The sequence below is a fragment of the Crocodylus siamensis genome, chromosome 4 (genome assembly GCF_052110815.1).
Source record: "Crocodylus siamensis isolate JL-2025a chromosome 4, ASM5211081v1, whole genome shotgun sequence".
Taxonomy (NCBI): domain Eukaryota; kingdom Metazoa; phylum Chordata; order Crocodylia; family Crocodylidae; genus Crocodylus; species Crocodylus siamensis.
In genome coordinates, this window is record NC_143398.1 from 128381637 (window position 1) to 128397503 (window position 15867).

Here is a 15867-nt window from a genome sequence, read left to right on the forward strand (position 1 = left end):
GACTAGGTCAAAAACAAATGTCAAGGAGGAGGAGAACCCAACTAGATTTTACATTATTTTTTTTCAGGAACCAGAGCGGGATGGGATAGGATCATAGTTAGATACCTATTAGGTGAAATAGTATTTAGCCCATAGCGTTAATGATAATACCAGATCTCCTCACTATTTTTGCAGTTGAGTGTGCATGCATGTGTGTGTGTTCAACCCTTCCAATCCCCCCGTCCCCCCACCTTTCTTGGATTTATCTCCAAAACAGGTCACTGAGTTGCTTTGGAATAAAAATAAATGTGCAAAAATGACCTCAGGTAACAAACAGAGAGATAAACAACACAGACATATAATCAAATGCTTTTCATTATTCAAGTTTGGTGATTGCAAGGCATTAATATGCAAAATGTGCAGAAATTCAAAATAACAATTATCCATGCAAAACATTTGGATTGGTATGGAAAATGTCCGCTTCCCTTTGTGTCACTTTCTGAGGTTTTTATTCATACTAATATATATTTAAACACAGATTTGACAATTTCTTTAGGAGGGAGAGTCAGTTTATTGCAGGAGCGGACAATTATTTTGGGAGGAGGGCCACTTACTGAGTTTTGCCAAGACATTGATGGCCACACGATAGGCAGCCAGGGGCAGATAAATACTAATTTTCTAAATTTTTTAGGGGCCTCATGGGCCGGTTAGAATGTCCTGGCGAACCACTTCCAGCCCCCGGGCCACATTTTGCCCACCCCTGGTTTATTGTCTTATGGAATGTACATACATGCTTTTATATGTATGTTTATAATGAGCATCAAAGCAGAAGCAAAGGTAAAGCATACCCTTCCTAAGGAGTAACCTTGTAAGGAAAAGAGCTTCTAGCAATGCTTCTTTGTCTGAGTAATTATTCTAATTACTTCTACCATTAAGCATCTCTCAGACTATGTGATTAGACCGAGAATAATTTGGTAAAGAGTACTTTATAACTCGTTTACTTACTTATGCATATATCCATCTGCATTTCCTGTTAGGTTCATCTGCATAACAGTCTGAAATTCCGTCTCATTGCAGCAGTATTTAAATACTGTGTTGTTATGGTGACAGCAAAAGATGTAAGATTTATTGTCAGAAAGACGTGGGCAATGAAAACCAAAGTGGTAGCGACCTTTGTAGTCTGTATATGGCTCACAGACCCGAAAGTGAGCAGACAATGCTGTAAAACAAAGAGTGATAGTGTCTTTGTGAGTCACTTGTGTCAGCTGCATATTATGTATATTTTATTTTTTCTTAGTTAAGCTTCAACAAATGTTCTTAGATTTCTGAAAAATAGTAATAATATATTTCACCAATTTCTACTTAAAGATAAATACAAATACTGAGTCTGAGGGGAAAAATCTTATATCTTATACTTCAATTTTTAGGAGTACTATGTTTCCATTCTTATTAAATTGAAAGAAGAAATGCTATCAATAACTACCACATGTTTGGAGGACACATAATACTAAAACATTTAGAAAATATCTTCAGCTCTGATGTTTAAAAATATGGGTACCAGCAAAGGCCTAGAAAAGTTAGTCCAAAAATTTACTTGGATGATTTTATTGTAAAGAAAAAGAATATATGCAAACTGGAATGAGAGTCAGGAGAAGATGCAAGATTAACAACAGCTGTTATTAATGTGTCAAAAATGTCTGCTCCACTATAAAGGTCATTCTTTGATGTGCACCAATCTGCCAAAAATAATAATTAAAAGACATTGACATGCTAACAGACTAGAGCAACTGTGAATATACAAAGTTAGAAAAAAAAGCTATGGAAAGGAAATGATTTATCAGAGCCTGTACGTTTCTTTTTATTACCTTCCCATGTAAAATATTTACTATCTCCTTTAAGACTTTTTTTCCATAACTATTTCACTCCAGCTTTGCCATTCACTTTTCTTGAAACAGTTAAATTGTCTCTGTCTATTCATTCAGATCATACACTACAGACTAACTGTTATATGATGACTAGCACATTATACAGCTTTTTAGGATAAAGAGATCTGTAGTTAACCTGTTTCTAATATGTATTTTTAAGATTTATTTAAAGTTTGTGTTATGGTGGACTTAAAGTCCCCATCTGAGATTCCACACACAGTCTATGTCCTGATGACCTTACAGCCTAAAGAGACTATCAAAGTGGTGGAAGTGAAATAATTTTGTTCTGATTTTAAGCCAGTTTAGTTAACTGGTATAACTTGGGCTATAAACAGATGTAATTTCTGGGGTGAGATCAGCTGTGTTGGGCTACTAGCGCTTCAAGGGCCTGATCCTGTAGGCTGATGGCCCCCAAGTGCCACACACCATGGCAATTCTCCTGCTTGTAGAGGTGCATCTTAGCTCAGGGAATGGCAGCATGATATGTATGCTGCTGAAATCCCCTGTTCTTACCCACCTGCAAACACATGTCACCTATCCCACCTATACACTCATGTGTTTATAAATTATCTGGACTCTGGTGTCAGAACCAGACTGGCTAAGTTTGCTGATGACACCAAACTAGGGGGAAGTGCAGCCTAGACGATAGGCTGGCAATCCAGGCTGACCTCAACAGGCTTACAATGTGGACAGATCAAAACCTGATGGCATTCAACACTGAGAAATGCAAGATGCTCCACCTTGGGAGAAAAAACTCACACCACACTTACAGGCTCAGCAGTGCTCCACTTGCTAGCACCACGACCAAAAGAGACCTGGGACCACAAGATGAACATGAGCCACCAATGCAATGCCACAGCTAGAAAAGCAAACAAAACTCTGGCTTGCATCTACCGATGCGTCTCAAGCAAGATCCAGGAAATCATCCTCCCACTTTACTCAGCCTTGGTGAGAAGACTGCTGGAATACTGTGTCCAGTTCTGGGCTCCACAATTCAGAAATGATACGGAGAAGCTTGAGAGAGTCCAGAGGAGAGCCTTGCAAATGATTAGAGGACAAGAGAGCAGGCCTTATGAAGAGAGTCTGAGAGACATGGGACTCTTCAGTCTGGAAAAGCATAGGCTCAGGAGTGACTTGTTTGCAGCCTATAAGTACGTAAGGGGTCTGCATCAGGAACTGGGAGAACAACTGTTCGTCAGAGCACCCCAAATAAAGACAAGGTTCAACCGTCACAAACTCATGGAAGGCCATTTTAGGCTGGACATAAGGAAAAACTTCTTTGCTGTCTGAGTCCCCAGGGCCTGGAAGGTGGTGCAAGCACCTACTCTGGATACTTTCAGAAAACACTTGGATGCCTATCTTGCTAGGATCATTTGAACTCTGTTGACTTCCTGCCCTTTGGGCAAGGGGCTGGACCTGATGATGTTGTGAGGTCTCTTTCAGCCATAATGTCTATGAAATCTATTAAATCTATGCCCCAGAAATTCCCCTGCAAGTGTAAAGTGGGAAACTGGACTTCCCTGCTCTGTGTCAGCAAGGGAATTCACAGGGTGTGTGCCTGCAAGCACAGAGTGGGAAAGCCCATAGCATAGCCTGCTCTGTCCCTGCAGACATAGGCCCTGGGTTGGGCTAATGCCTGAGGCTGATGTCATGCAGGATTTGGCCCCAGAAGTGCCTAGCTAGGGTGGATGGAGAGCTTGTGCTCTATTGCTGTAAGCAAGCAGATGTCAGCTGAAAAAAGGTGGTACAAATTTTGAGTACACATTGCTGTGATCACAATTTGGGGCATTTGTTATGCAACAAGGGACAAAGGATTAGTTTTGGGACCCAGAACTAAATTAGGAAACAACACTACTAAAAAATGTAAAAATTATGGAAATGCTAAATTAACCCTATAGTACACTACAGACCATAGATAGTCTATGGTGGAGCCAGAAATTTCTTGTGTCCTGCAGCTGAATCAAGTATCTTAACAAACATAACTCATTCCTTTCTGACAGGATACTCTTAGGATATGACTGAGTTGATGATGATTTCATACTCCAGAACGGAAGGTAACACATCTTTTTGGCATCAAGCTTTTGAAAGCATTACATGCTCTGAGAAGAAAATGATCTTGATTGTAGAATATGGTGTATCAATTCAAATGCTATGGAGTCTAGTTGGGGCTGTGCTCCAGCTAGATGGAGTGGGGACAGAGCCTGCTGACTCTGGAGCAAGGGTAAGTGCCAGAGGGGGAGTGCGGGGAGGGACAGAAGTAAAATAGGTTAGGAGATGGTGGGGGGGAAGAAGGCCAGCAGGGACACTGGGGAGGAAGGGGGCAAGGCTATGAGGCAGAGAGGCAGGGGGTGAAAAAGTGGTGGGAAGCAGGCAGGGAGCAGCTGGTTGGGGCTGGGGCCTCAGCTGTTGCTTCTCCCCCACACTCAACATGGTGGGGTGGGGGAAGGAGGGAAGCCCCTTGTCTTGGAATTGAGTGGGGAGAGGAAACCTTGTCTTGGAATCAAGTAAATACAGTATATACATGCCCAAATTATATCCAGAAATCCCATAGTTAAAGCAAATAATTGTATAAACAAATGTATACCTCTCTGTGTAAATACTCACTTCTATGCGTAATTGCTAAACTGTTTACCTGAAAATTTTAACGTCTGATATTTATTGCCCAGAATATATGTATTTTTATGTTTGTTGTTTGTAAATTTGCTAAGGACAAAGGCAAGAAATAGAAAATCCTTGTTAAAAACCAGGCACGTGGCTGGATCCTCAGCTTAATGCTTGGGTGTGCTCATGTATTCTGCCAAATTTTCTTCACACAGTTGTTCCAATTTCATTTTTTATACTGGCCTCTAACACACTACATTTCACTTCTAGTCTTGTCAAACAACCATACTAGTGCATTTCAAAATTAACAGGCATTGCAATTGTCCACTAAGGCCAGGTACAGACATTACACTTTTACCACTATAAGTGATCAGAACTAGTCTATACCCAGAACTGAACCGAAGTTTGGCATACAAAACCAGTTTATACCTGTAACAGAACAGAAGCTTGGCGCACAGACTGATTTAAAAATGGCAGAACGTGGTATAAGATTTGCCCCCTCACCAAAGGGCGAATGTGTGTTTGTTACCACCATTTACAGAACTACACCATTTACAGAAAATTGCATAACTTAGATCGCTTTTGCCTCAGGCTTTTTGAATGTCCGTACCTTGCTCAAAAGTCTGGATTTTCTTGTGGTTAAGACAGGAATATTGAACTCAGAAGTCTATACTAGGAGCTGGTCAGAAAAGTTAACTTCTGCAGAGAATTCTGATATTTTGAAATTTATTTTCACCTTGAATCAGGGAAAAAGTTGGAATATCAATTTTTTTTTGTTCAGAAAGTTTGAAACATGCCATTTAGATATTTTCACTCTAAAAATGTTTCCACATCATTAAATAACTCTTTACTAGCAGTGTTAGAAGCTTACAGATTTTAGACGCTTCAAGGATTAGGCAGCATCTCTGTAAGTGTATGCAAGATTTACATTTTGGAATTACATACCTAAAAAGGAAGTTGAGGTACTCAGCTCCCTTTTGAGGATCTATTTGAGGATCTGGTTTGAAGATCTCTGTCCTCTCATGAATATCCATACAAAACAATCTTTATTAATGTGATCACAAACTGTTTCTAAGATAATGCAAAATCATGACATTTTCTTTAGGAGATGCCATGGTCAAGATATCAAAATGCAGGCACAATGAGTGGAGTTAAGATTGGATATCTTGGAACTCTTGATTTTACCTTAACAAACTACTTCCTGTCCATGGAGTGTCAGGATACTGACAGGTCTCTCATCCCTCTGGTTTACCTGTGGCAAGCTAGGACGCTTTTAGTGTTTTGGAGCATATTCCTGGTAGTTCTTTGAAAGGGTTGTTTGTGCAGTTTTAAGAACAGGTTAGACACACACTTGTATAGGATGCTTTAGAAAAGGATGATCCAGGCTTGAGCAGAAGCTTAGCTCAGATGACCTCCTGAGGTTCCCTCCAGCCCTTCTTTTCTATGTATGTATGATCCTAAGGCTCACTGAAAATAAGTGATTCTCAATCAGGGTTCTGTGACACTGTGGGGTGCCCTGGGATCTTTTTAAGGGTGCTACAGGGTGCCACACAATGTTAGCATTGCTAGCTGTTTGAATACAATTCACAAGGTAAGCCCAGAAATTTCAAATAGGAATCCATAGTGTTAAAAACATTTTGATCTGTTGTGGTTTTTCTGAGTTCTTTCCAACAAAAGAAATCCTCTATTGTTATTATTTAATAGGCAAAAATGAGTGAAAACTAAGAGCTAGCATTTTCCATGGGGTACCTTCAGTCTAAAGAGGTTGAGAATTACTGTTTTATGTTAACACTATTTCTTCACATTTCTTTAGATTACTTATTTTGCTCAGTGACAGTGTGTAACCCTAAGTAACACATTTTTGTTTCACTGCTACATTGCTAAAATAGGATAATAGTGGTCAGCCAACTTGGTAAAGTGTTTTAAGAAGTAGGAATGAAAAGCGTTGTAAAAGCTAGTTATTATTACTAGTTCTCAATGAAGATATTCTGTGTGTAAATTTAAGCCATTTTTGCTGTATTCCTGTATACAGAAGTGTGATTAACAGTATACCAAAAGAGGGAAAGGGTGGACCTTTACAAACTAAAAAAGGAAAAAAGAAGAAATGGTGCATAGGATTCTATTTGAATATCCTCTTGAAGACTGTAAATATGGAAAACTTCAGACAAACAGATGAGGATTTGGAAGGTCTGAGCCTGTGTAAGATACTGCTTATGATGGGAATAGTTTTGCAAACTTAACTGTACCAGAAGAAAGAGATGAAAGGCTAGATGGTGGTGGGCAACGTGATCCACACACACGTTCATATGCTCTTGCTTGTGAAAGTGAATATACTTGCCATATAACTAGGCTCAGCAGGATTCAATTTTAATTCTTTAATTCAGATCAAGGAAAAAGTATTTCCATCATTTACAATCAAAATTTATAGAAAGGGACATAAAAATAGGTCGCTGCTGAAGTGTCCAGGTGTGGTCCAGCTGAGCAGTGGCTGGAGGCGGAGGTAGGCAGGTAGATGGGTGGGAAGGGGCAGGCAGAGCACTGTGATCTGCATGCATAGGAACCTGTGTTCCCTCCCCTGCCTCCCTAGTTCAGTGACTGCCTTGCAACTCAAGTGGAAGCCAGTGGCCAGAGCAAGCCACTGGCTGAAGGGGACAGATGCTTCTGCAGCAGCTGGACATTTCTTTGGTGGGGACTGGGAGGAGGGGCTGGGGGGCAACGGCCTCTATGGGACAAAGGAAAGTGGGTGCTGAGCTCATCAGTATTATGCAAAGTAGCAGGCATCAGGCTAACACCCAGCAGCACAACTTTCCCTGTGCATGCTGTGTGCTGGGCTGGAGGAGGAAGCAGGCATATTTGTGTGTGCATGCCCCCACACCCCTAATTTCACACAATCCTAAAAATTTAACTAGATAAAAATCAAAATAAATGCTTAAAAATAACATGCCCCCAAATATTAGCCATTGAATTATTAAAAAATAAAAATTGAATTCTGCCAAGCCTGCATGTAATCCTAGCTGCTGGGAGTATAGATGGATCATTCAATATAACAGTATGATTTGTACAGTAGTGAAGCCCCCACCCCTTCATTTTTTTTTTCAAGGAGACCATAAACTATTCAGAGTCAAATGGCAAGCAAAATTGATCATTAAAGTTCTATGTGACAAATTTTGAGCCTATGTTGTTAGATTCCTGTTAGTTTAACTTTCCTAAACATAACAGTATTGCATTTTTATCTTATTTTCCAATCACCAATTACACAGTTAAAATTCTTACACATCACATTATCCTTGGTTTAATTCTTTTAGGGATACACTTGGTTATAATGCTATTACATGGAATTACTAACAAAACAAATTCTTCCCTTACTCAGTTCAAGTGTGTGTGGGTACACACACAGACACACACACACACATTTTTGGTAGAAACATTACCTGCTGATAAAAGTAATGAGAACACAACCATCAGCGCATTCAAGGACTGTTGACCACAACTTGTCATCGTTTTGTTTTCATTGATCCATTAGAGAATTACCTGTTTAACAAGATGCAATATTATGGTTAAGTGTAATTGAATATCACTTGTACCTGCTTACATCTTTACTGACAACACAGATTTTGTAAACAAAGGTGAAGGCTAATAAATTCAAAGAATGAATACAAAATTAATATATGCATTTTATATTCTAAAGCACTAAGGAGAGATGAACCAATAGAAGTTCATAGCTAACTATTCTCCTAGCTTTGTAATCTTAGATTATACCTCAGGACTTGAAATACTGTAGGCAAGAATGAACCATTTTATTGTGTCACAAGAACTAGGAAAGTTAACATGATTTAAAGTAATCCCTTTTCCCTTTCAAAAACTTATACATCACTCCAGGATGAGGTTGAGAGGATGCAGTGTTTCAGAAAGTGGGCTACAGAACAGCTAATGGACAAAATGTTTAAACAAACTTTTTTGTTCCCTTCAAAATTTGTCAATTTGTCGAAACTGAAAAATGTCGTGAGATCATTTTAATAACATTCAACTGGAAACCAGCCAGGCTTACACTGAACCTTGTCTACTGCTGACTGGTTTCTTGCCAGCTCACCTACCCAGGTCCTTTGAAGTCCTGCCTGACAAGTGTGGAAAGAAAAAGACTACTTATATTTATGTCCAGGATAGGCCTGGTGGAGAGCAGCCCTATAATTAGAGAAGACAAAAGAAGTCTTGAACTTCATGTTGTTTTGGCTGTCCTCAGCCATACTGAGCATTCCCTGACTGTAGCTAAGATTCTGCCCTGTTGTGAATTTTGCCAGTGGCATCAATGGCCTATCTCTGGTATCACCAGTGCTGCAGTATTCCTTATCTTATTGCGAGTGGTAGTGATGGATGCTCAGAACCTGGTATGTTGAAAGTCATAGTTTCATAGTTTCTAGGGTCGGAAGAGACCTGAGTAGATCATCTAGTCTGACCCCCTGCCATGGTAGGAAAGAGTTCTGGGGTCAAATGACCCCAGCAAGGTGTACATCTAACCTCCTCTTAAAGACCCCCAGGGTAGGAGCCAGCACCACTTCTCTTGGAAGTTGATTCCAGATCCTAGCTGCCCTGACCGTGAAGTAATGCCTCCTGATATCTAGCCTAAATCTACCCTCTGCCAGCTTGTGACCGTTATTCCTAGTCACTCCTGGCAGTGGTCAGGGGAACAGGGACTTCCCCAGTGCCTGCTGATCCCCCCTGACTAGTTTGTAACAGGCCACTAGATCCCCCCTCAGCCTTCTCTTGTGGAGGCTGAACAGGTTCAGGTCCCATAGCCTCTCCTCATAAGGCCTTCTGTGCTGCCCCCGATCATGCGAGTGGCCGTCCTCTGGACCCTCTCCATGTTGTTCACATCCCTCTTGAAGTGCGGTGCCCAGAATTGGACACAGTACCCCAGCTGCAGCCTGACCAGTGCCACATAGAGGGGGAGGATCATCTCCTTGGACCTGCTCGAGATGCATCTGTGGATGCATGACAAGGTATGGTTGGCCTTCCTGACTGCATCCCCACACTGCCAGCCTATGTTCATCTTGGAGTCAATGACGACTCCAAGATCCTTTTCCGCCTCTGTATCGACAAGAAGGGAGTTCCCCAGCCTGTAGGTATGGTGCCAGTTGTTCCTCCCCAGGTGCATCACTTTGCACTTGTCGGTGTTGAATCCCATCCTATTCTCATCCGCCCACCCCTGTAACCTGTCTAGTTCCGATTGCAGCCTATTCCTCCCATCTAGCATGCCCACATCCCCCCACATCTTAGTGTCATCACCAAATTTGAACAGGGTGCTTTTTACCCCCTCGTCCAAGTCACTGATGAAGATGTTGAACACTGCGGGCCCAAGGACTGAGCCCTGTGGAACCCCACTGCCCACATCCCTCCAGGCCGAAAATGACCCATCCACCACCACTCTCTGGGTGTGGCCCTCCATCCAGTTGGCGACCCAATTGACTGTGTGGATGTTGACACCACAGTCCTCCAGTTTCTTAATGAGAACAGGGTGAGAGACAGTGTTGAAGGCCTTCCGAAAGTCCAGGAAGACTATGTCCACTGCTACCCCTGCATCTAATGATTTGGTGATCTGATCATAGAAGGCCACAAAGTTGGTCTGACAGGACCTGCCTCTAGTGAACCTGTGTTGGTTGCCCCTAAGCATGACCTCTCCTGCTGGCCCCTCGTGGATATGTGCCAGAATAATTTTCTCAAAAAGCTTGCCCAGGATCAAGGTAAGACTCACTGGCCTATAGTTTCCCGGGTCCTCCTTCCTCCCCTTTTTGAAGATGGGAACCACACTGGCCCTCTTCCAGTCCTCTGGCACTACATCAGAGCACCATGAGTGCTTGTAAAGCTGTGCCAGGGGTCCTGCAATGACCTCAGCCAATTCCTTTAGTACTCTAGGGTGGAGATTGTCTGGACTGGCTGACTTGAATACATCCAGTCCCTCCAGAAGTTCCCTAACTAGTTCCTCACTAACCCTTGGCCTAGGTGTGCCTTCCCTGGGGCCTGAGGGGGGCCCATCGGGGGGATGACTGTTCCGGTCCCTGCTTGGGAAAATGGAGGCAAAGAAATCGTTAAACATGTTGGCTTTGTCGTCTGGTGTGACGACCAAATTTCCTAATGTGTCCTGCATGGGCCCCACATTACCCGGAACCTTCTTTTTACCCCCTATGTATTTAAAGAGGGACTTATTGTCCTTCTGGGAAGCTAGTCCCAGTTCCATCTCTGCCTTGGCCTTCCTGACTGCCCCCCTACATCCCCAAGCAACTGCAGTATAGTCATCCCTGGTGATGGCCCCTCCTTTCCATTGGGTGTACGCCTCCCTTTTAGCTAGGAGACATTCCCAGATGCTTTTGGTGAGCCATGGGGGCTTGTGAGCCCTCCTGCTCCCTTTGATCCATGTTGGGATTACCTCCCTTTGAGCTTGGAGGATTGTCTCCTTAAGGAGCGACACCTGGTTCCCCTCTCCTCTGGGACCTCAGTGCTCCCCCTGTACAGTCAACACTGTATTAGCCACTGTCATTTTGCCAGAGGGTATGGAGAACAAACATTTGTTAAGGGCTGGAACACCAGTATTAGAAGCCTGAATAATAAGTAAGAGAAACTGGGATTGTTAATTCATAAGCATAAATTGAGCTGCACTGAGACATCTGCCAACTGGGGAAGGTTTAATATTACTGGGCTATTAAAAGCAAAGGCTATATTCTACAGAAGAATCAAGTGGGCAAAAGTGGAAGGGGAATGACATCTGATGCACTGCCTATTTTCAAGTCATTTACATTCAAAATAATCTTCAATGCCTATGAATCAACGTATTAACATAAAAACATATACTGGGTAAATAATTGGCATCTGCTCAAGCCACCCAATCAAACCAGACAATAACATAATGAGCTCCTTAAGTACCTCTATGTGTAATGGGGAAAGGCTGAACTATCAAGGGGGGACTACAGGCTGAATGACACATGTGGGAGATGCCATGGTGCCAGAACTAAAATATCCATAGAATGTTGTGAGGTGATATATTCTTCACTCATTTAAAAGTGCTGCAGCCAACACAGGCAAATTTTATAGTAAGCCTCACATTGACAGATAATGACAAATTGAACACAAAACTAAAAATTAGCAGTAGCTGAGACAGTCATGACCAGCTGATATTTGATGGGCACATCTACATGTATGCTTTACTGTGCAGTAGACTAATTTGCTGCACAGTAAAGCATCACTGTCTACATAGGTGCGGGAATTAGGTTGGTACAGACTAATTTATTGCACTGTCAAGCGGTCAGATAATACCATCAGACACAAGTACTATTCAACCGTGGAGTAAATTATTGCGCTTAAATGCACATAGAGAGAGAATGACGTCTGGCATAGGTGCCAACTTTAATTTTTGCCCGGGGAGGGGGCAAAGATGATGGACATGTGGAAAGTTTTACACATTTCAGGTTACAGTCCTCTTTCAAAGGGGGGCCAAGGCCCTTGGGCTCTCATGTACTTTGCTCCTCTGAATGGATTAGTTTATTCTGGCTCAAACTGCACTGTAGTTTATTCAGTTACATTAATTGTATGTGTAGACACACCCAATATGTGCAAATAGTAGGAAGTCCTGTTTATAGACTATAAAGTCCCATATTATACACGTTCTCTCTTTCTCTCAAAGCTTTCAAATTTCAGTAAGATGAAACCAATTATGAACAAAATCAGCCAGGAGAAAGGACTTTAAAAAAAAAGAATGACTGAGAACTGTTTAAGAATGTCACTATTGGCAGAATTCTATTCCACTTTTTGAACTGAAATGGCTGTGACCCGATTGTGCTTTTGGCACTTGGGCTAGGTACAGACATTCAAAAAGCCAGAGGTGGAATTGATCTAAGTTATGCAGTTTTTTGTAAGCAGTGTAGTTTAGATCGGTAGCGAACAGAACACACATTTGGTCTTGGCAGGGGGCGAGGAGTGCACATATTAAGCAGGTTCTGCCATTTTTAAACCAGTCTGTTATGGGTTTAGACCTGTTTTTGATCACTGTGGAAGAGCCCCGACCCCAGGCAGCCCCGGGACTCACTGGGCGGGATGGAGCACGCCCGGCCGGAACCATCAGTGCGGGAACGCCGGGCGTGAGAGGCGCGGCACAGCCAGAGCCGGCGCGAAAGCCCGGGAGATAAGCCCAGCGCGGAGCCCGGCGGCACGTGCTTTAATTAACTCTTCCAGGTACCGCGAGGACCCAGCGAGTTCAAAAGCGGCGCCAGGGTGGTGCGTCGGGGGCCGGAAGCAGCCGGAGGAGGAGCTTCCTGGCGGGGAAGCAGCAGCGAGGCGGACGGCAGGAGGGAAGCCGGCCCAAACCTTTTGGAGCAGGGTAGGGCCCTGCGGGGCAAACTACGACGGACGAAGGGCCCTCAGGGCCACTGATCGGGTGGTCGAGGTTGGGAGCGGGGAAGCCCCCCCACCACAGCCACCGCTGGTGCGGCCTTTGGCCAGAGGCAGCAGAGGCGGGCTGAACCAGGGAGGACTGTTGGCAGACAGGCCCTTGGCAGGAGTGGCAGGCCCCGGCTATGCCTAGGGGACCCTGCCGAGATGTACCGAGTGACCCGGGAGTCACTAAGGAGGACTTGCGTGTGGCGAAGAGAGAGAGACCTGACCCCAGCCAGGTTGAGGGGAACACCGTTGGGGACTCACTGTGTGGAGGCTCGGGCGAGGGTGTAGGGGAGGCCAGAGTCCTCGAAGACCCCCAGACCAGACGAGACCGGAGACCCATTTCTAGACCCGTACCTGCCAAGGAACAACACTGAACCTATATCATCGAAGTCGTGGCAGGCGGACTTGGCGGGAGCAGGCTGGGAACGTGAGTGACTCCAAAGTGCACAAAGAGGCTGGGCCCCTAGGCGACCACGGGTACGTGAGTTGCGCCTTTACGGGCGGACCCGTGACAATCACTTATAACAGTAAAGTGTAATGTTTTTCCCTGGACTTGCACACAGTTTGCCACTGTATTCCATGTGCAGTGTTAATGTTCATGCCATGGGAAAGTAAGACATGGAGAAGGTTGGTAATTCTTTCATACTTTAGTCCAACTGACTAGTGGTTGGGCAACTTGCCAAGCCTAGATTCTAGGCTTCTCTCACCCATAAGGGGCTTTGCCAACGCACTTAACGTTTGTGGAATAAAATGAATGAAGAAAAGTTGGGAAGCTTCTATCCTATACCACTCAAGGGCCCAGGCTAGAATCTAGGGGTCCCCCCTTATCAGGGCTTATCCATCTTACTATGCTGAAAGCTCTCTAGCTTATTCTCTTCCTCCTGGCCCCACAATCTTTCTTTTTTGGCTTCCCAGGGGTTAGCTTAAAGGACAGGACTTGCAGAGGGGACTGGACAAAGAGCCTAACGTGCAGCTTGTGCTATGTAGGCCACATTAGATCAGCATCTTTTAGGAAGCAGTGACTCAAGAGGTAAAAGACATGGTGGATAATGAGCTGAGCATGAGGTACATGGTGTTTTTTAAGCTCCTATTCTTGAGGTAATACACCCTGAAACTACCCCAGCGTGTGCTTTTTAAAATCACAGTAGATTCTAGTTTTTTGCATAGTCCTTTTCCCCGAAGAAAATTATGCAATTAGACTATGCTAATAAGTGGAACAGAACACAGAAAAAGAAAGCAAAGCAACACAAAACAGAACAAGACCCACCAGCCACAGAAGTGGGTAGCATAATTACTGCAAATATCCCACACAAGTTAATCTAATTTTGGAATGCACTAATAAACTATGAAATGACACAAAAAGCCAAGATAATTCAAAATATGGACAGTCTCTTGAAAAGAAAAACTGTTAACTTAGTCTGCCTGAAAATAGCTCCTAACTTTTCTTCAACAAAATTATATATTTGATAAAAATAGCCAGTTTTCAGAGATTCTCTTCCATAAATTGGCAAAGGATATTTAGAGCTTTATGTGCACCACCTGCTGAGATAAGTAATTGGACATCATCATTTTTGTCAGTATCATATGGGATCCCTGCGGGTTTTTCCTGAAGCAGAGCTTCACACAAGTCTTCTTTAGTTACTGTCCATAGCAGACCATGTTGTCATGGTGGGAGATATACTGGGTAAATTGTTTCTTTGTTATTTGGCCGTCTTGAGGTATTGTCCTTGCTGACATTTTTCCAGATTTTGTTGATCTTATGTAATGTATCCAAAAGTGTTAGTTTTTCCACAGTTTTGTTAGTACTCATGTTTGAGTTAGTGTTTATATCTGAGATAATCCTCTGTACAACATAGCTTCAATAACATCCTTTAAGGTTTTGAATGATTCCCAGGTCACATGGCTGAATAACTGCTCAACATCACTTGGTAGCAAAACCAATTTTCTATTTTTGAGTCTTTTATTAGCATTGGCTTGATGGGCACTGTAGTTATGAATAAATAGAAGGATGATGTGTCATTGTTGTTTCATGTCACAATTGAAATCTCTCAGCCAAGCTAGAAAAAACGTTTCCTTTTTTTCCTCAGTATGTCCTTTGTCTTTTTACAGCCATTAGTTAGATCTGATTTTAAGGTCAGTGATCCATCTGGGAGATCTCTCTAGCAAATGCCTTTGTATGTCTTCAGGTTTACAAGCTTTGAGGATGTCAAGTTAGCCATCCAATGTTAAGTAAGTCAGTATCTTTCTTTTCTCCATGTGCTTGTTTGGAGGTGGTGCCATTACATTCCTTCTATTGAGACAACCAATCCTTTCATTGGGTAGAAGTGTTTCTTTCTCAGGTGCTGCACTAAGTTTTTTGTTTTTCTTTCAAAGCTTATCCAGATAGTCCTGCCATTTGTAAACCACTGTAACAAAACTGTCTCAACTTCTGAAGCTTTGTCTGTTCTTTGGTGTTTTTATTAGTCTCTCATGCACTAAGAATTTAAGCCAATCTGGTTGCTCTTCCTGGTATCCATAATAGAACATCCCAGACTCACATATATCTCTGTCTGGGATAAAGTTGTTGAATCCAAATGTATAACTTGGTGCTTTTCTCCAGTCTTCCTTCTTCTTTGGGCCATGCTAAGTAATACAAGATGGTGGTTAATTCACCAATGCTTGACTGTTGAGACACTCAAGTAACTGATCCTTGGCTATCTTTTTATGAACTCTTTATCTAACTTTGGTTTGTGCCATTGATTCTCAACCACGATGTTGCTGCACCCAGAGATAAATGCAGAGATTTCAAATAGGAAGCATGTGTCAAAAAATATTCTGACCTGTTGTGGTCTTTTTGTGTTCTTTTCAACAGAAGAATTGTTGGATTACTTTTCTGTAGTCAAAAAATGAGTGAAAGATCAGAGTTGACATTTTCAGAAATGTGCCTTGAGTCTAAAAA

General features: G+C 42.8%; 1 protein-coding gene across 1 annotated transcript in view; it reads right to left on the reverse strand.

The window, feature by feature from the left end:
* Positions 1–15867, reverse strand: part of SHISAL1 (shisa like 1) — a 125911-nt gene that overhangs the window by 34722 nt on the left and 75322 nt on the right. The window contains exon 2 of the mRNA XM_090043778.1: positions 985–1198. Within this exon, the coding sequence (XP_089899904.1) occupies positions 985–1198 (214 nt within the window). The remainder of the gene's footprint in view (positions 1–984; positions 1199–15867) is intronic.